Genomic DNA, 23,256 nt, shown 5'->3' on the forward strand with positions numbered 1-23,256 from the left:
CGAGATACATGATAAGATCCTGGCTGCAGTCACCACTAGGGGGAGCTCCCTGTATACAGAGATACATGATAAGATCCTGTCTGCAGCCACCACTAGGGGGAGCTCCCTGTATACAGAGATACATGATAAGATCCTGTCTGCAGCCACCACTAGGGAGAGCTCCCTATATACAGAGATACATTATAAGATCCTGACTGCAGCCACCACTAGGGGGAGCTCCCTGTATACAGAGATACATAAGATTCTGTCTGCAGCCACCACTAGGGGGAGCTCCCTGTATACAGAGATACACAATAAGATCCTGTCTGCAGTCACCACTAGGGGGAGCTCCCTGTATACAGAGATACATGATAAGATCCTGTCTGCAGCCACCACTAGGGGGAGCTCCCTGTATACAGAGATACATGATAAGATCCTGTCTGCAGCCACCACAAGGGGGAGCTCCCTATATACAGAGATACAGGATAAGATCCTGTCTGCAGCCACCACTAGGGGGAGCTCCCTGTATGCAGAGATAGATGATAAGATCCTGTCTGCAGTCACCACTAGGGGGAGCTCCCTGTATACAGAGATACATGATAAGATCCTGTGTGCAGCCACCACTAGGGGGAGCTCCCTGTATGCAGAGATACATGATAAGATCCTGTCTGCAGCCACCACTAGGGGGAGCTCCCTGTATACCGAGATACATGATAAGATTCCGCCTGCGGTCACCACTAGGGGGAGCTCCCTGTATACAGAGATACATGATAAGATCCTGTCTGCAGCCACCACTAGGGGGAGCTCTGTTGTGAACTCTATTTTTGGGCTCCCTCTAGTGGTCACAAGCGGTACTGTGTAGTGTTGTCTTTCTGCAGGTTGGCAGCATCAGCTGGTTCGTTATCCTTGGCTGGTTTCCTATTTAGCTCACCTGGATACTCAGTTCCTTGCCTGCTATCAATGTATTCAGTGCTCTTCAGATTCCTTGTGACTACCTTGCTCCCAGTCTCTCCACGACAACCAAAGTTTTTGTTTGTTCATTTTTTGATTATCAGCATTCATCATGTTTCTTGTCCAGCTTGCTAAAATGTGATTTCCTCGCTTGCTGGTTGCTCTAGGGGACTGAGTTTCTCCCCCCACACCGTTAGTTGGTGCGGGGGTTCTGGAAATCTCAGTGTGGATATTTTGTAAGGGTTTTTTACTGACCGCACAGACCCCTTTCCTATTTTCTGCTATCTAGTATTAGTGGGCCTCATTTGCTGAATCTGCTTTCACCCCTGTGTATGTGCCTTCCTCTTACCTCACCGTTATTATTTGTTGGGGGCTTCTATATCTTTGGGGATTATTTCTCTGGAGGCAAGTGAGGTCTTTCTCTCTCTCTAGGGGTAGTTAGTTCCTCAGGCTGGCTCGAGACGTCTAGGATTTTAGGCACGTTCACCGGCTACTTCTAGTGTGTTTGGTTAGGTTCAGATTTGCGGTCAGTCCAGTTTGCCACCTCCCTAGAGCTTGTCCTATGTTTGTTACTTAGCTGGAGTAATTTGTGATCCTCAACCACTAAGGATCATAACAGAGCTCCCTGTATACAGAGATACATGATAAGATGCTGTCTGCAGCCACCACTAGGGGGAGCTCCCTGTATACAGAGATACATGATAAGATCCTGTCTGCAGCCACCACTAGGGGGAGCTCCCTGTATACAGAGATACATGATAAGATCCTGTCTGCAGCCACCACTAGGGGGAGCTCCCTGTATACAGAGATACATGATAAGATCCTGTCTGCAGCCACCACTAGGTGGAGCTCCCTGTATACAGAGATACAAGATTAGATCCTGTCTGCAGCCACCACTAGGTGGAGCTCCCTGTATACAGAGATACATGATAAGATCCTGTCTGCAGCCACCACTAGGGGGAGCTCCCTGTATACAGAGATACATGATAAGATTCTGTCTGCAGTCACCACTAGGGGGAGCTCCCTGTATGCAGAGATACATAATAAGATTCTGTCTGCAGCCACCACTAGGGGGAGCTCCCTGTATACAGAGATACATGATAAGATTCTGTCTGCAGTCACCACTAGTGGGAGCTCCATGTATACAGAGATACATGATAAGATCCTGTCTGCAGCCACCACTAGGGAGAGCTCCCTATATACAGAGATACATTATAAGATCCTGACTGCAGCCACCACTAGGGGGAGCTCCCTGTATACAGAGATACATAAGATTCTGTCTGCAGCCACCACTAGGGGGAGCTCCCTGTATACAGAGATACATGATAAGATCCTGTCTGCAGCCACCACTAGGGGGAGCTCCTTGTATACCGAGATACATGATAAGATCCTGTCTGCAGTCACCACTAGGTGGAGCTCCCTGTATACAGAGATACATGATAAGATCCTGTCTGCAGCCACCACTAGGGGGAGCTCCCTGTATACAGAGATACATGATAAGATCCTGTCTGCAACCACCACTAGGGGGAGCTCCCTGTATACAGAGATACATGATAAGATCCTGTCTGCAGCCACCACTAGGGAGAGCTCCCTATATACAGAGATACATTATAAGATCCTGACTGCAGCCACCACTAGGGGGAGCTCCCTGTATACAGAGATACATAAGATTCTGTCTGCAGCCACCACTAGGGGGAGCTCCCTGTATACAGAGATACACAATAAGATCCTGTCTGCAGTCACCACTAGGGGGAGCTCCCTGTATACAGAGATACATGATAAGATCCTGTCTGCAGCCACCACTAGGGGGAGCTCCCTGTATACAGAGATACATGATAAGATCCTGTCTGCAGCCACCACAAGGGGGAGCTCCCTATATACAGAGATACAGGATAAGATCCTGTCTGCAGCCACCACTAGGGGGAGCTCCCTGTATGCAGAGATAGATGATAAGATCCTGTCTGCAGTCACCACTAGGGGGAGCTCCCTGTATACAGAGATACATGATAAGATCCTGTCTGCAGCCACCACTAGGGGGAGCTCCCTGTATGCAGAGATACATGATAAGATCCTGTCTGCAGCCACCACTAGGGGGAGCTCCCTGTATACCGAGATACATGATAAGATTCCGCCTGTGGTCACCACTAGGGGGAGCTCCCTGTATACAGAGATACATGATAAGATCCTGTCTGCAGCCACCACTAGGGGGAGCTCTGTTGTGAACTCTATTTTTGGGCTCCCTCTAGTGGTCACAAGCGGTACTGTGTAGTGTTGTCTTTCTGCAGGTTGGCAGCATCAGCTGGTTCGTTATCCTTGGCTGGTTTCCTATTTAGCTCACCTGGATACTCAGTTCCTTGCCTGCTATCAATGTATTCAGTGCTCTTCAGATTCCTTGTGACTACCTTGCTCCCAGTCTCTCCAAGACAACCAAAGTTTTTGTTTGTTCATTTTTTGATTATCAGCATTCATCATGTTTCTTGTCCAGCTTGCTAAAATGTGATTTCCTCGCTTGCTGGTTGCTCTAGGGGACTGAGTTTCTCCCCCCACACCGTTAGTTGGTGCGGGGGTTCTGGAAATCTCAGTGTGGATATTTTGTAAGGGTTTTTTACTGACCGCACAGACCCCTTTCCTATTTTCTGCTATCTAGTATTAGTGGGCCTCATTTGCTGAATCTGCTTTCACCCCTGTGTATGTGCCTTCCTCTTACCTCACCGTTATTATTTGTTGGGGGCTTCTATATCTTTGGGGATTATTTCTCTGGAGGCAAGTGAGGTCTTTCTCTCTCTCTAGGGGTAGTTAGTTCCTCAGGCTGGCTCGAGACGTCTAGGATTTTAGGCACGTTCACCGGCTACTTCTAGTGTGTTTGGTTAGGTTCAGATTTGCGGTCAGTCCAGTTTGCCACCTCCCTAGAGCTTGTCCTATGTTTGTTACTTAGCTGGAGTAATTTGTGATCCTCAACCACTAAGGATCATAACAGAGCTCCCTGTATACAGAGATACATGATAAGATGCTGTCTGCAGCCACCACTAGGGGGAGCTCCCTGTATACAGAGATACATGATAAGATCCTGTCTGCAGCCACCACTAGGGGGAGCTCCCTGTATACAGAGATACATGATAAGATCCTGTCTGCAGCCACCACTAGGGGGAGCTCCCTGTATACAGAGATACATGATAAGATCCTGTCTGCAGCCACCACTAGGTGGAGCTCCCTGTATACAGAGATACAAGATAAGATCCTGTCTGCAGCCACCACTAGGTGGAGCTCCCTGTATACAGAGATACATGATAAGATCCTGTCTGCAGCCACCACTAGGGGGAGCTCCCTGTATACAGAGATACATGATAAGATTCTGTCTGCAGTCACCACTAGGGGGAGCTCCCTGTATGCAGAGATACATAATAAGATTCTGTCTGCAGCCACCACTAGGGGGAGCTCCCTGTATACAGAGATACATGATAAGATTCTGTCTGCAGTCACCACTAGTGGGAGCTCCATGTATACAGAGATACATGATAAGATCCTGTCTGCAGCCACCACTAGGGAGAGCTCCCTATATACAGAGATACATTATAAGATCCTGACTGCAGCCACCACTAGGGGGAGCTCCCTGTATACAGAGATACATAAGATTCTGTCTGCAGCCACCACTAGGGGGAGCTCCCTGTATACAGAGATACATGATAAGATCCTGTCTGCAGCCACCTCTAGGGGGAGCTCCCTGTATACCGAGATACATGATAAGATCCTGTCTGCAGTCACCACTAGGGGGAGCTCCCTGTATACAGAGATACATGATAAGATCCTGTCTGCAGCCACCACTAGGGGGAGCTCCCTGTATACAGAGATACATGATAAGATCCTGTCTGCAGCCACCACTAGGGGGAGCTCCCTGTATACAGAGATACGTGATAAGATCCTGTCTGCAGCCACCACTAGGGGGAGCTCCCTGTATACAGAGATACATGATAAGATCCTGTCTGCAGCCACCACTAGGGAGAGCTCCCTATATACAGAGATACATTATAGGATCCTGACTGCAGCCACCACTAGGGGGAGCTCCCTGTATACAGAGATACATAAGATTCTGTCTGCAGCCACCACTAGGGGGAGCTCCCTGTATACAGAGATACACAATAAGATCCTGTCTGCAGTCACCACTAGGGGGAGCTCCCTGTATACAGAGATACATGATAAGATCCTGTCTGCAGCCACCACTAGGGGGAGCTCCCTGTATACAGAGATATATGATAAGATCCTGTCTGCAGCCACCACAAGGGGGAGCTCCCTATATACAGAGATACAGGATAAGATCCTGTCTGCAGCCACCACTAGGGGGAGCTCCCTGTATGCAGAGATAGATGATAAGATCCTGTCTGCAGTCACCACTAGGGGGAGCTCCCTGTATACAGAGATACATGATAAGATCCTGTGTTGTGAATTTGGATTCTGGGCTCCTCCGGTGGCCGCTTGTGGAATTGGACTTGTCATCCTCTTTCCTGTTTCACCTGGTTCCATCAGTAGTGGGTGTCGCTATTTAAGCTCATTTCTCTGGTGGTTTCTTGCCGGTCAACAATGTTATCTGATGCCTCTCAGTGCTTGTTCCTGCTTCTGACAACTACTAGATAAGTTGGACTTTTGTCCATGTTTCGTTTGCCTATTTGTTCCAGTTCACAGCTGAAGTTTTGTTACTGTGTCTGGAAAGCTCTCGTTGATCAGGGATTGCTACTCTGGTGTTATGAGTTAATGCCAGAGTTTAAGGTAATCTCTGGATGGTGTTTTGTTAGTGTTTTTCTGCTGACCATGAAAGTATACTATCTGTCTTCTGCTATCTAGTAAGCGGACCTCAAATTTGCTAAGACTATTTTCCTGCTGCGTTTGTTGTTTCATCTGAACTCACCGTCATTATATGTGGGGGGCTACTGTCTTCTTTTGAATATTTCTCTAGAGGTGAGCCAGGTCTTATATTTCCCTCTGCTAGCTATTTAGGTCTTAGGCCAGAGCTGGGCATCTAGCAATAAATAGGAAATGCTACCTGGCTATTTCTAGTTGCGCGGCAGGCTTAGTTCATGGTCAGTATAGTTCCATCTTCCGAGAGCTTGTCCCTCTATAGTCTTGCTATGATCTCTGCTTGCAGAGATCATGACAGTTTGACCGGCCAATAAAGTGTTAAAGACCCAGGTTGAGAAAGGAGAGTTATAAGAAGTCTGCTGGAATTTTTTTTTTTTTTTTTTCCCTCCAGTTTGCCTTGCTGCAGTCTTTTTTCTCTCTCTCCTCCTCATCTCTGTATGGCTCTGTGTGCACCTGACAATAATGGATCTTCAGAGTGTAACTGCGGGTTTGAATAATCTCATCACGAAAGTACAAAATTTACAAGATTTTGTGGTACATGCTCCAGTATCTGAGCCGAGAATTCCTTTGCCGGAGTTCTTCACAGGGAATAGAGCTAGCTTCCAGAATTTCCGAAATAATTGTAAGCTTTATTTGTCCCTGAAGTCTCGTTCAGCTGGAGATCCTGCTCAGCAGGTTAGGATTGTGATTTCCTTGCTCAGGGGTGACCCTCAAGATTGGGCCTTCTCATTGCCAGCAGGGGATCCTGCGTTGCGCGATGTGGATGCGTTTTTTCTGGCCTTGGGCTTGCTTTATGAGGAACCTCATTTGGAACTTCAGGCAGAAAAAACTTTGATGGCACTATCTCAGGGGCAAGACGAAGCTGAGGTTTACTGCCAAAAATTCCGTAAATGGTCTGTGCTTACTCAGTGGAATGAGTGCGCCTTGGCGGCAACTTTCAGAGAAGGTCTCTCTGATGCCGTTAAGGATGTTATGGTGGGGTTCCCTGTGCCTGCAGGTCTGAATGAGTCCATGACAATGGCTATTCAGATTGATAGGCGTCTGCGGGAGCGCAAACCGGTGCACCATCTGGCGGTGTCTATGGAAAAGACGCCAGAAAGTATGCAGTGTGATAGAATTCTGTCCAGGAGCGAGCGACAGAATTTTAGACGGAAGAATGGATTGTGCTTCTATTGTGGGGATTCTACTCATGTTATATCAGCATGCTCTAGGCGTACAAAGAAGCTTGATAAGTCTGTTTCCATTGGCACCATTCAGTCTAAGTTTATTTTGTCTGTAACCCTGATTTGCTCTTTGTCATCCATTGCCACGGACGCCTATGTTGACTCTGGCGCCGCTCTGAGTCTTATGGATTGGTCCTTTGCCAATCGTTGTGGTTTTGATTTAGAGCCTTTGGAGACTCTTATTCCTCTGAAGGGGATTGACTCCACCCCATTGGCTAATAATAAACCACAGTACTGGACACAAGTAACCATGCGTATCAATCCGGATCACCAGGAGATTATTCGTTTCCTGGTGCTGTATAATTTACATGACGATTTGGTACTGGGATTGCCATGGTTGCAGTCTCACAATCCAGTCTTGGACTGGAGAGCAATGTCTGTGTTGAGCTGGGGATGTAAGGGTATTCATGGGGATTTACCTTTGGTTTCTATTTCGTCGTCCATTCCCTCTGAAGTCCCTGAGTTCCTCTCAGATTATCAAGACGTCTTTGATGAACCCAAGCTTGGGTCGTTACCTCCGCACCGTGAGTGCGATTGTGCCATAGATTTGATACCGGGTTGCAAATATCCAAAGGGTCGTTTGTTTAATTTGTCCGTGCCGGAACATGCTGCTATGCGGGAATATATAAAGGAGTCTTTGGAAAAGGGACATATTCGTCCATCTTCTTCTCCCTTGGGAGCTGGGTTTTTCTTTGTCTCAAAAAAGGACGGCTCTTTGAGACCATGTATTGATTATCGGCTTCTGAATAAGATCACTGTTAAGTACCAATACCCATTGCCATTGCTTACTGATTTGTTTGCTCGTATAGAGGGTGCTAAGTGGTTCTCTAAAATTGATCTTCGTGGGGCGTATAATTTGGTGCGGATCAGGCAGGGGGATGAGTGGAAGACCGCATTTAATACGCCCGAGGGCCACTTTGAGTATTTGGTCATGCCTTTTGGTCTTTCTAATGCCCCTTCAGTTTTCCAGTCTTTTATGCATGATATTTTCCGCGATTTTCTGGATAAATTTATGATAATATATCTGGATGATATTCTGATTTTTTCTGATGACTGGGACTCTCATGTCCAGCAGGTCAGGAGAGTTTTTCAGGTTCTGCGGTCTAATTCTTTATGTGTGAAGGGGTCTAAGTGCGTTTTTGGGGTCCAGAAAATTTCCTTTTTGGGGTATATTTTTTCTCCCTCTTCCATTGAGATGGATCCCGTCAAGGTGCAAGCTATTTGTGACTGGACTCAGCCCTCCTCTCTTAAGGGTCTTCAGAGATTTTTGGGCTTTGCCAACTTTTACCGCCGATTTATTGCTGGTTTTTCGGATGTCGTTAAACCACTGACTGATTTGACCAGACATGGCGCTGATGTTGCTAATTGGTCCCCTCATGCTGTAGAGGCCTTTCAGGAGCTTAAGCACCGTTTTGCCTCTGCCCCTGTGTTACGTCAGCCTGATGTGGATCTGCCTTTTCAGGTTGAGGTTGACGCTTCGGAGATCGGAGCTGGGGCAGTGTTGTCGCAGAAAGGTTCCGACTGCTCCGTCATTAGACCTTGTGCCTTCTTTTCTCGCAAATTTTCGCCCGCAGAGCGGAATTATGATGTTGGGAATAGGGAGCTTTTGGCCATGAAGTGGGCGTTTGAGGAGTGGCGCCATTGGCTAGAGGGGGCTAAGCATCAGGTGGTGGTATTGACTGACCACAAAAATTTGATTTATCTTGAGACTGCCAGGCGCCTGAATCCTAGACAGGCGCGCTGGTCTTTATTTTTTTCTCGCTTTAATTTTGTGGTGTCATACCTACCGGGTTCTAAGAATGTTAAGGCAGATGCCCTTTCTAGGAGTTTTGACCCGGACTCTCCTGGTAATACTGAACCCACAGGTATCCTTAGGGAGGGAGTAATTTTGTCGGCCGTTTCTCCTGATCTTCGGCGGTCCTTGCAAGAGTTTCAGGCGGATAGACCGGATCGTTGTCCGCCTGATAGACTGTTTGTTCCGGATGATTGGACCAGTAGAGTCATCTCTGAGGTACATTCTTCTGCGTTGGCAGGTCATCCCGGAATTTTTGGTACCAGGGATTTGGTGGCAAGATCCTTCTGGTGGCCTTCCCTGTCACGAGATGTGCGAGTCTTTGTGCAGTCATGTGACATTTGTGCTCGGGCCAAGTCTTGTAGTTCTCGGGCTAGCGGACTGCTGTTGCCCTTGCCTATTCCTAAGAGGCCTTGGACACACATCTCGATGGATTTTATTTCAGATCTGCCTGTTTCCCAGAAGATGTCTGTCATCTGGGTGGTCTGTGACCGTTTCTCTAAAATGGTCCATTTGGTTCCTCTGCCCAAGTTGCCTTCTTCTTCTGAGTTGGTTCCTCTGTTTTTTCAGAATGTTGTCCGATTGCACGGTATTCCTGAGAATATTGTTTCTGACAGAGGTACCCAATTTGTGTCTAGATTTTGGCGGGCATTCTGTGCTAGGATGGGCATAGATTTGTCTTTTTCATCTGCTTTTCACCCTCAGACTAATGGCCAGACCGAGCGGACTAATCAGACCCTGGAGACATATCTGAGGTGTTTTGTCTCTGCTGACCAGGATGATTGGGTTGCTTTTTTGCCATTGGCAGAGTTCGCCCTCAATAATCGGGCCAGCTCTTCCACCTTGGTGTCCCCGTTTTTCTGTAATTCGGGGTTTCACCCTCGATTTTCCTCCGGTCAGGTGGAATCCTCGGATTGTCCTGGAGTGGATGCGGTGGTGGAGAGATTGCATCACATCTGGGGGCAGGTTATGGACAATTTGAAGTTGTCCCAGGAGAAGACTCAGCGTTTTGCCAACCGTCATCGTCGTGTTGGTTCTCGGCTTTGTGTTGGAGATTTGGTCTGGTTGTCTTCTCGTTTTGTCCCTATGAGGGTCTCTTCTCCTAAGTTTAAACCCCGGTTCATCGGCCCTTATAGAATATTGGAGATTCTTAATCCTGTTTCTTTCCGTTTGGACCTCCCTGCGTCCTTTTCCATTCATAACGTTTTTCATCGGTCGTTGTTGCGCAGGTATGAGGTGCCTGTTGTACCTTCAGTTGAGCCTCCTGCTCCGGTGTTGGTTGAGGGTGAGTTGGAGTACGTTGTGGAGAAAATTTTGGACTCTCGTGTTTCCAGACGGAGACTCCAGTATCTGGTCAACTGGAAGGGTTACGGCCAGGAGGATAATTCTTGGGTCAATGCATCTGATGTTCATGCTTCTGATCTTGTTCGTGCCTTCCATAGGGCTCATCCTGGTCGCCCTGGTGGATCTGGTGAGGGTTCGGTGCCCCCTCCTTGAGGGGGGGGTACTGTTGTGAATTTGGATTCTGGGCTCCTCCGGTGGCCGCTTGTGGAATTGGACTTGTCATCCTCTTTCCTGTTTCACCTGGTTCCATCAGTAGTGGGTGTCGCTATTTAAGCTCATTTCTCTGGTGGTTTCTTGCCGGTCAACAATGTTATCTGATGCCTCTCAGTGCTTGTTCCTGCTTCTGACAACTACTAGATAAGTTGGACTTTTGTCCATGTTTCGTTTGCCTATTTGTTCCAGTTCACAGCTGAAGTTTTGTTACTGTGTCTGGAAAGCTCTCGTTGATCAGGGATTGCTACTCTGGTGTTATGAGTTAATGCCAGAGTTTAAGGTAATCTCTGGATGGTGTTTTGTTAGTGTTTTTCTGCTGACCATGAAAGTATACTATCTGTCTTCTGCTATCTAGTAAGCGGACCTCAAATTTGCTAAGACTATTTTCCTGCTGCGTTTGTTGTTTCATCTGAACTCACCGTCATTATATGTGGGGGGCTACTGTCTTCTTTTGAATATTTCTCTAGAGGTGAGCCAGGTCTTATATTTCCCTCTGCTAGCTATTTAGGTCTTAGGCCAGAGCTGGGCATCTAGCAATAAATAGGAAATGCTACCTGGCTATTTCTAGTTGCGCGGCAGGCTTAGTTCATGGTCAGTATAGTTCCATCTTCCGAGAGCTTGTCCCTCTATAGTCTTGCTATGATCTCTGCTTGCAGAGATCATGACAATCCTGTCTGCAGCCACCACTAGGGGGAGCTCCCTGTATGCAGAGATACATGATAAGATCCTGTCTGCAGCCACCACTAGGGGGAGCTCCCTGTATACCGAGATACATGATATGATCCGGTCTGCATCCACCACCAGGGGGAGCTCCCTGTACACAGAGATACATGATAAAATCCTGTCTGCAGCCACCACTAGGGGGAGCTCCCTGTATACAGAGATACATGATAAGATCCTGTCTGCTGTCACCACTAGGGGGAGCTCCCTGTATACAGAGATACACAATAAGATCCTGTCTGCAGTCACCACTAGGGGGAGCTCCCTGTATACAGAGATACATGATAAGATTCCGCCTGCTGTCACCACTAGGGGGAGCTCCCTGTATACAGAGATACATGATAAGATCCTGTCTGCAGCCACCACTAGGGGGAGCTCCCTGTATACAGAGATACATGATAAGATCCTGTCTGCAGCCACCACTAGGGGGAGCTCCCTGTATACATAGATACATGATAAGATCCTGTCTGCAGCCACCACTAGGGGGAGCTCCCTGTATACAGAGATACACAATATGATCCTGTCTGCAGTCACCACTAGGGGGAGCTCCCTGTATACAGAGATACATGATAAGATTCCGCCTGCTGTCACCACTAGGGGGAGCTCCCTGTATACAGAGATACATGATAAGATCCTGTCTGCAGCCACCACTAGGGGGAGCTCCCTGTATACAGAGATACATGATAAGATCCTGTCTGCAGCCACCACTAGGGGGAGCTCCCTGTATACAGAGATACATGATAAGATTCTGTCTGCAGTCACCACTAGGGGGAGCTCCCTGTATGCAGAGATACATGATAAGATCCTGTCTGCAGCCACCACTAGGGGAAGCTCCATGTATACAGAGATACATGATAAGATCCTGTCTGCAGCCACCACTAGGGGGAGCTCTCTGTATACAGAGATACATGATAAGATCCTGTCTGCAGCCACCACTAGGGGGAGCTCCCTGTATACAGAGATACATAAGATTTTGACTGCAGCCACCACTAGGGGGAGCTCCCTGTATACAGAGATACATGATACGATCCTGTCTGTAGTCACCACTAGGGGGAGCTCCCTGTATACACAGATACATGATAAGATCCTGTCTGCAGCCACCACTAAGGGGAGCTCCCTGTATACAGAGATACATGATAAGATCCTGTCTGCAGCCACCACTAAGGGGAGCTCCCTGTATACAGAGATACATGATAATATTCTGTCTGCAGTCACCACTAGGGGGAGCTCCCTGTATACAGAGATACATGATAAGATTCTGTCTGCAGTCACCACTAGGAGGAGCTCCCTGTATACAGAGATACATGATAATATTCTGTCTGCAGTCACCACTAGGGGGAGCTCACTGTATACAGAGATACATGATAAGATCCTGTCTGCAATCACCAATGGGGGGAGCTCCCTGTATACATAGATGCATGATAAGATTCTGTCTGCAGCCACCACTAGGGGGAGCTCCCTGTATACATAGATGCATGATAAGATCCTGTCTGCAGCCACCACTAGGGGGAGCTCCCTGTATACAGAGATACATGATAAGATCCTGTCTTCAGCCACCACTAGGGGGAGCTCCCTGTCTACAGAGATACATGATAAAATTCTGTCTGCAGCCACCACTAGGGGGAGCTCCCTGTATACAGAGATACATGATAAAATTCTGTCTGCAGCCACCACTAGGGGGAGCTCCCTGTATACAGAGATACATGATAAGATCCTGTCTGCAGCCACCACTAGGGGGGCTCCCTGTTGTGAAATTGGATTCTGGGCTCCCCCGGTGGCCACTTGTGGAATTTAACTTGTGTGCATCATCCCCTCTGTTCACCTGCTCCTATCAGGATGTGGGAGTCGCTATATAACCTTGCTCCTCTGTCAGTTTCTTGCCGGTCAACAATGTAATCAGAAGCCTTTCTGTGCATGTTCCTGCTACTAGACAACTTCCAGCTAAGTTGGACTTTTGTCCTTGTGTGTTTTTGCATTTTGTTCCTGTTCACAGCTGCTGTTTCGTTACTGTGTCTGGAAAGCTCTTGTGAGCGGAAATTGCCACTCTGGTGTTATGAGTTAATGCTAGAGTCTTAAAGTAATTTCTGGATGGTGTTTTGATAGGGTTTTCTGCTGACCATGAAAGTGCCCTTTCTGTCTTCATGCTATCTAGTAAGCGGACCTCGATTTTGCTAAACCTATTTTCATACTACGTTTGTCATTTCATCTAAAATCACCGCCAATATATGTGGGGGCCTCTGTCTGCCTTTTGGGAAAATTTCTCTAGAGGTGAGCCAGGACTGTCTTTTCCTCTGCTAGGATTAGGTAGTTCTCCGGCTGGCGCTGGGCATCTAGGGATACAAAAACGTAGGCATGCTACCCGGCCACTTCTAGTTGTGCGGCAGGTTTAGTTCATGGTCAGTATAGTTTCCATCTTCCAAGAGCTAGTTCTCATATATGCTGGGCTATGTTCTCTCGCCATTGAGAATCATGACAGTTTGACCGGCCAAAAAAAAGGGTTAAATTACTGGCTGAGAAAGGAGAGAAAAAAGAAGTCTGCTACAATTTTTTTTTTTTTTTTCTCTAGTTCTGAGTGTGCTCTTAATTGAATCACTTGCTAGTCTGCCTATACTGCAGCCTTCCTCTCTTCCTCTCCTTCTAATCCTTGAATGGCTCTGTGTTCACCTGTTTCAAATGGATCTTCAGAGTGTAGCTACAGGTTTGAATAATCTCGCCACAAAGGTACAAAATTTGCAAGATTTTGTTGTTCATGCACCTATGTCTGAGCCTAGAATTCCTTTGCCTGAATTCTTCTCGGGGAATAGATCTCACTTTCAAAATTTTAAAAATAATTGCAAATTGTTTTTGTCCCTGAAGTCTCGCTCTGCCGGAGACCCTGCACAGCAGGTCAGGATTGTAATTTCCTTGCTCCGGGGCGACCCTCAAGACTGGGCTTTTGCATTGGCACCAGGGGATCCTGCGTTGCTCAATGTGGATGCGTTTTTTCTGGCCTTGGGGTTGCTTTATGAGGAACCTCATTTAGAGCTTCAGGCGGAAAAGGCCTTGATGTCCTTGTCTCAGGGGCAAGATGAAGCTGAAATATACTGCCAAAAATTCCGCAAATGGTCTGTGCTTACTCAGTGGAATGAGTGCGCCCTGGCGGCGATTTTCAGAGAAGGTCTCTCTGATGCCATTAAGGATGTTATGGTGGGGTTCCCTGTGCCTGCGAGTCTGAATGAGTCCATGACGATGGCTATTCAGATCGATAGGCGTCTGCGGGAGCGCAAACCTGTGCACCATTTGGCGGTGTCTACTGAGAAAACGCCAGAAAATATGCAATGTGATAGAATTCTGTCCAGAAGCGAGCGGCAGAATTTTAGACGAAAAAATGGGTTGTGCTTCTATTGTGGTGATTCAACTCATGTTATATCAGCATGCTTTAAGCGTACTAAGAAGCCTGACAAGTCTGTTTCAATTAGCACTTTACAGTCTAAGTTTATTCTATCTGTGACCCTGATTTGTTCTTTGTCATCTATTACCGCGGACGCCTATGTCGACTCTGGCGCTGCTTTGAGTCTTATGGATTGGTCCTTTGCCAAACGCTGTGGGTATGATTTGGAGCCATTGGAGGCTCCGATACCTCTGAAAGGGATTGACTCCACCCCATTGGCTAGTAATAAACCACAATACTGGACACAAGTGACTATGCGTGTTAATCCGGATCACCAGGAGGTTATTCGCTTTCTGGTGCTGTATAATCTACATGATGTTTTGGTGCTGGGATTGCCATGGCTGCAATCTCATAACCCAGTCCTCGACTGGAGAGCTATGTCTGTGTTAAGCTGGGGATGTAAAGGAACTCATGGGGACGTACCTTTGGTTTCCATTTCATCATCTATTCCCTCTGAGATTCCTGAATTCTTGTCTGACTTTCGTGACGTTTTTGAAGAACCCAAGGTTGGTTCACTACCTCCGCACCGGGAGTGCGATTGTGCCATAGACTTGATCCCGGGTAGTAAATACCCTAAGGGTCGTTTATTTAATCTGTCTGTGCCTGAACACGCTGCTATGCGAGAATATATAAAGGAGTCCTTGGAAAAGGGACATATTCGTCCTTCGTCATCTCCCTTAGGAGCCGGTTTTTTCTTTGTGTCTAAGAAAGACGGCTCTTTGAGGCCGTGTATTGATTATCGACTTTTGAATAAAATCACGGTTAAATATCAATATCCGTTACCACTGCTTACTGATTTGTTTGCTCGTATAAAGGGGGCCAAGTGGTTCTCTAAGATTGATCTCCGTGGGGCGTATAATTTGGTGCGAATCAAGCAGGGGGATGAGTGGAAAACCGCATTTAATACGCCCAAGGGCCATTTTGAGTATTTGGTGATGCCTTTTGGTCTTTCAAATGCCCCTTCAGTCTTCCAGTCCTTATGCATGACATTTTCCGCGATTATTTGGATAAATTTATGATTGTGTATCTGGATGATATTCTGATTTTTTCGGATGACTGGGACTCTCATGTCCAGCAGGTCAGGAGGGTTTTTCAGGTTTTGCGGTCTAATTCCTTGTGTGTGAAGGGTTCTAAGTGTGTTTTTGGGGTTCAGAAGATTTCCTTCTTGGGATACATTTTTTCCCCCTCTTCCATCGAGATGGATCCTGTCAAGGTTCAGGCTATTGGTGATTGGACGCAACCCTCTTCTCTTAAGAGTCTTCAGAAATTTTTGGGCTTTGCTAACTTTTATCGTCGATTTATTGCTGGTTTTTCTGATGTTGTAAAACCATTGACTGATTTGACTAAGAAGGGTGCTGATGTTGCTGATTGGTCCCCTGATGCTGTGGAGGCCTTTCGGGAGCTCAAGCGCCGCTTTTCTTCCGCCCCAGTGTTGCGTCAGCCTGATGTTGCTCTTCCTTTTCAGGTTGAGGTCGACGCTTCTGAAATCGGAGCTGGGGCGGTGTTGTCGCAGAGAAGTTCCGACTGCTCCGTGATGAGACCTTGTGCTTTTTTTTCCCGTAAATTTTCGCCCGCCGAGCGGAATTATGATATTGGGAATCGGGAGCTTTTGGCCATGAAGTGGGCTTTTGAGGAGTGGCGTCACTGGCTTGAGGGGGCCAGACATCAGGTGGTGGTATTGACTGACCACAAAAATTTAATTTACCTTGAGTCTGCCAGGCGCCTGAATCCTAGACAAGCGCGCTGGTCGTTGTTTTTCTCTCGGTTTAATTTTGTGGTGTCTTACCTACCGGGTTCTAAGAATGTTAAGGCGGATGCCCTTTCTAGGAGTTTTGAGCCTGACTCCCCTGGTAACTCTGAGCCCACAGGTATCCTTAAAGATGGAGTGATATTGTCTGCCGTTTCTCCAGACCTGCGGCGGGCCTTGCAGGAGTTTCAGGCGGATAGACCTGATCGTTGCCCACCTGGTAGACTGTTTGTTCCTGATGATTGGACCAGTAGAGTCATCTCTGAGGTTCATTCTTCTGCGTTGGCAGGTCATCCTGGAATCTTTGGTACCAGGGATTTGGTGGCAAGGTCCTTCTGGTGGCCTTCCCTGTCACGAGATGTGCGAGGCTTTGTGCAGTCTTGTGACGTTTGTGCTCGGGCCAAGCCTTGTTGTTCTCGGGCTAGTGGATTGTTGTTACCCTTGCCTATCCCGAAGAGGCCTTGGACTCACATCTCGATGGATTTTATTTCGGATCTGCCTGTTTCTCAGAAGATGTCTGTCATCTGGGTGGTGTGTGACCGTTTCTCTAAGATGGTCCATCTGGTTCCCTTGCCTAAGTTGCCTTCTTCTTCCGAGTTGGTTCCTCTGTTTTTTCAAAATGTTGTTCGTTTGCATGGTATTCCGGAGAATATCGTTTCTGACAGAGGGACCCAATTCGTGTCTAGATTTTGGCGGGCATTCTGTGCTAGGATGGGCATAGATTTGTCTTTTTCGTCTGCTTTCCATCCTCAGACTAATGGCCAGACCGAGCGGACTAATCAGACCTTGGAGACATATTTGAGGTGTTTTGTGTCTGCGGATCAGGATGATTGGGTTGCTTTTTTGCCTTTGGCGGAGTTCGCCCTCAATAATCGGGCCAGCTCTGCCACCTTGGTGTCCCCGTTTTTCTGTAATTCGGGGTTTCATCCTCGATTTTCCTCCGGTCAAGTGGAATCTTCGGATTGTCCTGGAGTGGATGCTGTGGTGGAGAGGTTGCATCAGATTTGGGGGCAGGTGGTGGACAATTTGAAGTTGTCCCAGGAGAAGACTCAGCTTTTTGCCAACCGCCGTCGTCGTGTTGGTCCTCGGCTTTGTGTTGGGGACTTGGTGTGGTTGTCTTCTCGTTTTGTCCCTATGAGGGTTTCTTCTCCTAAGTTTAAGCCTCGGTTCATCGGCCCGTACAAGATATTGGAGATTCTTAACCCTGTGTCCTTCCGTTTGGACCTCCCTGCATCCTTTTCGATTCATAATGTTTTTCATCGGTCATTGTTGCGCAGGTATGAGGTACCAGCTGTGCCTTCCGTTGAGCCTCCTGCTCCGGTGTTGGTTGAGGGTGAGTTGGAGTACGTTGTGGAAAAGATCTTGGACTCTCGTGTTTCCAGACGGAAACTCCAGTATCTGGTCAAATGGAAGGGATACGGTCAGGAGGATAATTCTTGGGTCACTGCCTCTGATGTTCATGCCTCCGATCTTGTCCGTGCCTTTCATAGGGCTCATCCTGATCGCCCTGGTGGTTCTGGTGAGGGTTCGGTGCCCCCTCCTTGAGGGGGGGGTACTGTTGTGAAATTGGATTCTGGGCTCCCCCGGTGGCCACTTGTGGAATTTAACTTGTGTGCATCATCCCCTCTGTTCACCTGCTCCTATCAGGATGTGGGAGTCGCTATATAACCTTGCTCCTCTGTCAGTTTCTTGCCGGTCAACAATGTAATCAGAAGCCTTTCTGTGCATGTTCCTGCTACTAGACAACTTCCAGCTAAGTTGGACTTTTGTCCTTGTGTGTTTTTGCATTTTGTTCCTGTTCACAGCTGCTGTTTCGTTACTGTGTCTGGAAAGCTCTTGTGAGCGGAAATTGCCACTCTGGTGTTATGAGTTAATGCTAGAGTCTTAAAGTAATTTCTGGATGGTGTTTTGATAGGGTTTTCTGCTGACCATGAAAGTGCCCTTTCTGTCTTCATGCTATCTAGTAAGCGGACCTCGATTTTGCTAAACCTATTTTCATACTACGTTTGTCATTTCATCTAAAATCACCGCCAATATATGTGGGGGCCTCTGTCTGCCTTTTGGGAAAATTTCTCTAGAGGTGAGCCAGGACTGTCTTTTCCTCTGCTAGGATTAGGTAGTTCTCCGGCTGGCGCTGGGCATCTAGGGATACAAAAACGTAGGCATGCTACCCGGCCACTTCTAGTTGTGCGGCAGGTTTAGTTCATGGTCAGTATAGTTTCCATCTTCCAAGAGCTAGTTCTCATATATGCTGGGCTATGTTCTCTCGCCATTGAGAATCATGACAGCTCCCTGTATACAGAGATACATGATAAGATCTTGTCTGCAGCCACCACTAGAGGGAGCTCCCTGTATACCGAGATACATGATAAGATCCGGTCTGCAGCCTCCACTAGGGGGAGCTTGCTGTATGCGGAGATACATGATAAGATCCTGTCTGCAGTCACCACTAGGGGGAGCTCCCTGTATGCAGAGATACATAATAAGATTCTGTCTGCAGCCACCACTAGGGGGAGCTCCCTGTATACAGAGATACATGATAAGATCCTGTCTGCAGTCACCACTAGGGGGAGCTCCCTGTATACAGAGATACATGATAAGATCCTGTCTGCAGCCACCACTAGGGGGAGCTCCCTGTATACAGAGATACATAATAAGATTCTGTCTGCAGCCACCACTAGGGGGAGCTCCCTGTATACAGAGATACATGATAAGATCCTGTCTGCAGCCACCACTAGGGGGAGCTCCCTGTATACAGAGATATATGATAAGATCCTGACTGCAGCCATCACTAGGGGGAGCTCCCTGTATACAGAGATACATAAGATTTTGTCTGCAGCCACCACTAGGGGGAGCTCCCTGTATACAGAGATACATGATAAGATCCTGTCTGCAGTCACCACTAGGGGGAGCTCCCTGTATACAGAGATACATGATAATATTCTGTCTGCAGTCACCACTAGGGGAAGCTCCCTGTATACAGAGATACAGGATAAGATCATGTCTGCAGCCACCACTAGGGGGAGCTCCCTGTATACAGAGATACATAAGATCCTGTCTGCAGTCACCACTAGGGGGAGCTCCCTGTATACAGAGATACATGATAATATTCTGTCTGCAGTCACCACTAGGGGGAGCTCCCTGTATACAGAGATACATGATAAGATTCTGTCTGCAGTCACCACTAGGGGGAGCTCCCTGTATACAGAGATATATGATAAGATTATGTCTGCAGCCACCACTAGGGGGAGCTCCCTGTATACAGAGATACATGATAAGATCCTGTCTGCAGCCACCACTAGGGGGAGCTACCTGTGATCCCACCACTGACCAAGTCCTCTCTTTTCCCAGTCCTTCCCAGTAAGAATATTCTATGACCGTCTGACTGGAAATGTCCGGGATCTGGATGGAGTTTTGCAGGATGGACCCCTGGAGTACGGAGCTGATGAGCTGCGGAGGGAGACCACACTCTTCTGGCTGCGACAAGAGAGACTATCGCTTTTTAGGAAGTGAGGAGAGAATAATAAAGGGGGGATCTGACCTGACCACGTCCTTAGACTATGGGGGGCCTCACTCTCCTGCTCCCCTATAAGGCTGACGTCAGCGCAGGGGTGGGGGGTCGCTCACTGATCGTCTGCCTTAGTCCCTAAGATTGTGTTCCAGTTCCCTCCCAGACCTGAGATCTCTGCCGTCAGGTTCCATTCACTGACATGAAGCAGAGATTGTGCTTCTGTCTCTAATATTGTCACAAAGTCTACAAGAAACATTCTAAACCGTCCCTTTAAAACATTGTACACAAATCCTCCCAGTCTATAAGGCCAAACTCACTTGTCAGAAGGCCACACCCACTTGTCCATACATGGGCTGTTTCCTCCTGTATATTACTGATGATTTTTTTTATTTTTTAGGTCTCATTTTTATTTAGAATACAAACTGACCAAGTTATTAGTGCGCCCCCTGGAGGATCCACAGCCCGGCAGCCGCTACGGCCTTCGTGGGTACAGCCGCCAGACCGACAGTGCTGCGCTCTCCACCGCTCCCTGCTCAGCCGTCCCCCAGCAGTCCAGCACGCCCGGTATCTGGCCAGCGGAGCCGCTGGGGTCTGCAGGAAGGTTCCCCATCCGTATGCACAGCGCCCCCGCCGCGCCGGGTGAGTACAGTGATGGCGGTCAGAGACGTCACATTACGGATCCGCGTGCTGCGTTGTTATACTGTCCGCGGCTCTGCGCAAAATGTACATAAAATTACTGATTTCCTCCGTCCGCACACTCCCCGCAGCAGTGACTGTGTACATTTCCTTCCCACAGGATATAAGTCTGACACGTACAGGCTGTCGCTCCTGGAGAAGTACGGAGACCCCATTATGAGGCTCTGCCCGCCCGCGGACCCTCGGGTGGAGGACGGTGCCCTCTATACGGAATCTGCTCACAGTGACACCGACGGTGAGGAGAATCTGACGGCGGCGGATGACGCATTGTGTCTGACTTGATGATTTAGCTGTTTTCTTATTCAGATGCCCCTGCTGCTCCTCTTCCCCTCTCACAGCACACAGTCACAGGCAGAGAAAGTGCAGTGCAGTTGCATCCCCCTCCTATCCTCTCACAGCATGCAGACACTTCAGCTGCATCCCCCTCCTATCCTCTCACAGCATGCACAGACACTGCAGCTGCATCCCCTCCTACCCTCTCACAGCATGCACAGACACTGCAGCTGCATCCCCCTCCTATCCTCCCACAGCATGCACAGACACTGCAGCTGCACCCCCACCTATCCTCTCACAGCATGCACAAACACTGCAGCTGCATCCCCCTCCTATCCTCTCACAGCATGCACAGACACTGCAGCTGCATCCCCCTCCTATCCTCTCACAGCATGCACAAACACTGCAGCTGCATCCCCTCCCATCCTCTCACAGCATGCACAGACACTGCAGCTGCATCCCCCTCCTATCCTCTCACAGCATGCACAGACACTGCAGCTGCACCCCCTCCTATCCTCTCACAGCATGCAGATACTGCAGCTGCATCCCCCTCCTATCCTCTCACAGCACACACAGACACTGCAGCTGCATCCCCCTCCTATCCTCTCACAGCATGCACAAACACTGCAGCTGCATCCCCCTCCTATATTATCACAGCATGCACAGACACTGCAGCTGCATCTTCCTCCTATCCTCTCACAGCCTGTAGAAACAACCTGCAGCTGCATTCCCCTCCTATCCTCTCACAGCATGCACAGACACTGCAGCTGCATCCCCCTCCTATCTTCTCACAGCATGCACAGACACTGCAGCTGCATCCCCCTCCTATCCTCTCACAGCATGCACAGACACTGCAGCTGCATCACCTCCTATCCTCTCACAGCATGCAGACACTGCAGCTGCATCCCCCTCCTATCCTCTCACAGCATGCACAGACACTGCAGCTGCATCCCCTCCTATCCTCTCACAGCATGCACAGACACTGCAGCTGCACCCCCTCCTATCCTCTCACAGCATGCACAGACACTGCAGCTGCATCCCCCTCCTATCCTCTCACAGCACGCACAGACACTGCAGCTGCATCCCCCTCCTATCCTCTCACAGCATGCACAAACACTGCAGCTGCATCCCCCTATCCTCTCACAGCATGCAGACACTTCAGCTGCATCCCCCTCCTATCCTCTCACAGCATGCACAGACACTGCAGCTGCATCCCCTCCTACCCTCTCACAGCATGCACAGACACTGCAGCTGCATCCCCCTCCTATCCTCTCACAGCATGCAGACACTGCAGCTGCACCCCCTCCTATCCTCTCACAGCATGCAGACACTGCAGCTGCATACCCCTCCTATCCTCTCACAGCATGCACAAACACTGCAGCTGCATCCCCTCCCATCCTCTCACAGCATGCAGACACTGCAGCTGCATCCCCCTCCTATCCTCTCACAGCATGCACAGACACTGCAGCTGCACCCCCTCCTATCCTCTCACAGCATGCACAGACACTGCAGCTGCATCCCCCTCCTATCCTCTCACAGCACGCACAGACACTGCAGCTGCATCCCCCTCCTATCCTCTCACAGCATGCACAAACACTGCAGCTGCATCCCCCTCCTATCCTATCACAGCATGCACAGACACTGCAGCTGCATCTTCCTCCTATCCTCTCACAGCCTGTAGAAACAACCTGCAGCTGCATTCCCCTCCTATCCTCTCACAGCATGCACAGACACTGCAGCTGCATCCCCTCCTATCTTCTCACAGCATGCACAGACACTGCAGCTGCATCCCCCTCCTATCCTCTCACAGCATGCAGACACTGCAGCTGTATCCCCTCCTATCCTCTCACAGCATGCAGACACTGCAGCTGCATCCCCCTCCTATCCTCTCACAGCATGCACAGACACTGCAGCTGCATCCCATCCTATCCTCTCACAGCATGCACAGACACTGCAGCTGCATCCCCCTCCTATCCTCTCACAGCATGCAGACACTGCAGCTGCACCCCCTCCTATCCTCTCACAGCATGCACAGACACTGCAGCTGCATCCCCCTCCTATCCTCTCACAGCATGCACAGACACTGCAGCTGCATCCCCCTCCTATACTCTCACAGCATGCACAGACACTGCAGCTGCATCCCCCTCCTATCCTCTCACAGCATGCACAGATACTGCAGCTGCATCCCCCTCCTATCCTCTCACAGCATGCACAGACACTGCTGCTGCATCCCCCTCCTATACTCTCACAGCATGCACAGACACTGCAGCTGCATCCCCCTCCTATCCTCTCACAGCATGCACAAACACTGCAGCTGCATCCCTCTCCTATCCTATCACAGCATGCGCAGACACTGCAGCTGCATCTTCCTCCTATCCTCTCACAGCCTGTAGAAACAACCTGCAGCTGCATTCCCCTCCTATCCTCTCACAGCATGCACAGACACTGCAGCTGCATCCCCCTCCTATCTTCTCACAGCATGCACAGACTCTGCAGCTGCATCCCCCTCCTATCCTATCCCAGCAT

General features: G+C 48.8%; 1 protein-coding gene across 2 annotated transcripts in view; it reads left to right on the top strand.

Annotated features, from left to right (window-relative positions):
- The window catches only part of LOC143804163 (uncharacterized), a 73,499-nt gene that overhangs the window by 13,594 nt on the left and 36,649 nt on the right, over nt 1–23,256 (top strand). The window contains exons 2-4 of one of the 2 annotated variants that reach the window (XM_077281971.1): nt 19,602–19,759; nt 20,159–20,400; nt 20,558–20,692. In XM_077281971.1, coding sequence (XP_077138086.1) covers nt 19,602–19,759; nt 20,159–20,400; nt 20,558–20,692 — 535 coding nt within the window. Of the gene's footprint in view, nt 1–19,601; nt 19,760–20,158; nt 20,401–20,557; nt 20,693–23,256 lie in introns of those variants that run through there. The other variant, XM_077281972.1, reaches the window with a different exon arrangement.

Source organism: Ranitomeya variabilis, chromosome 2 (genome assembly GCF_051348905.1).
Source record: "Ranitomeya variabilis isolate aRanVar5 chromosome 2, aRanVar5.hap1, whole genome shotgun sequence".
Lineage (NCBI taxonomy): Eukaryota > Metazoa > Chordata > Amphibia > Anura > Dendrobatidae > Ranitomeya > Ranitomeya variabilis.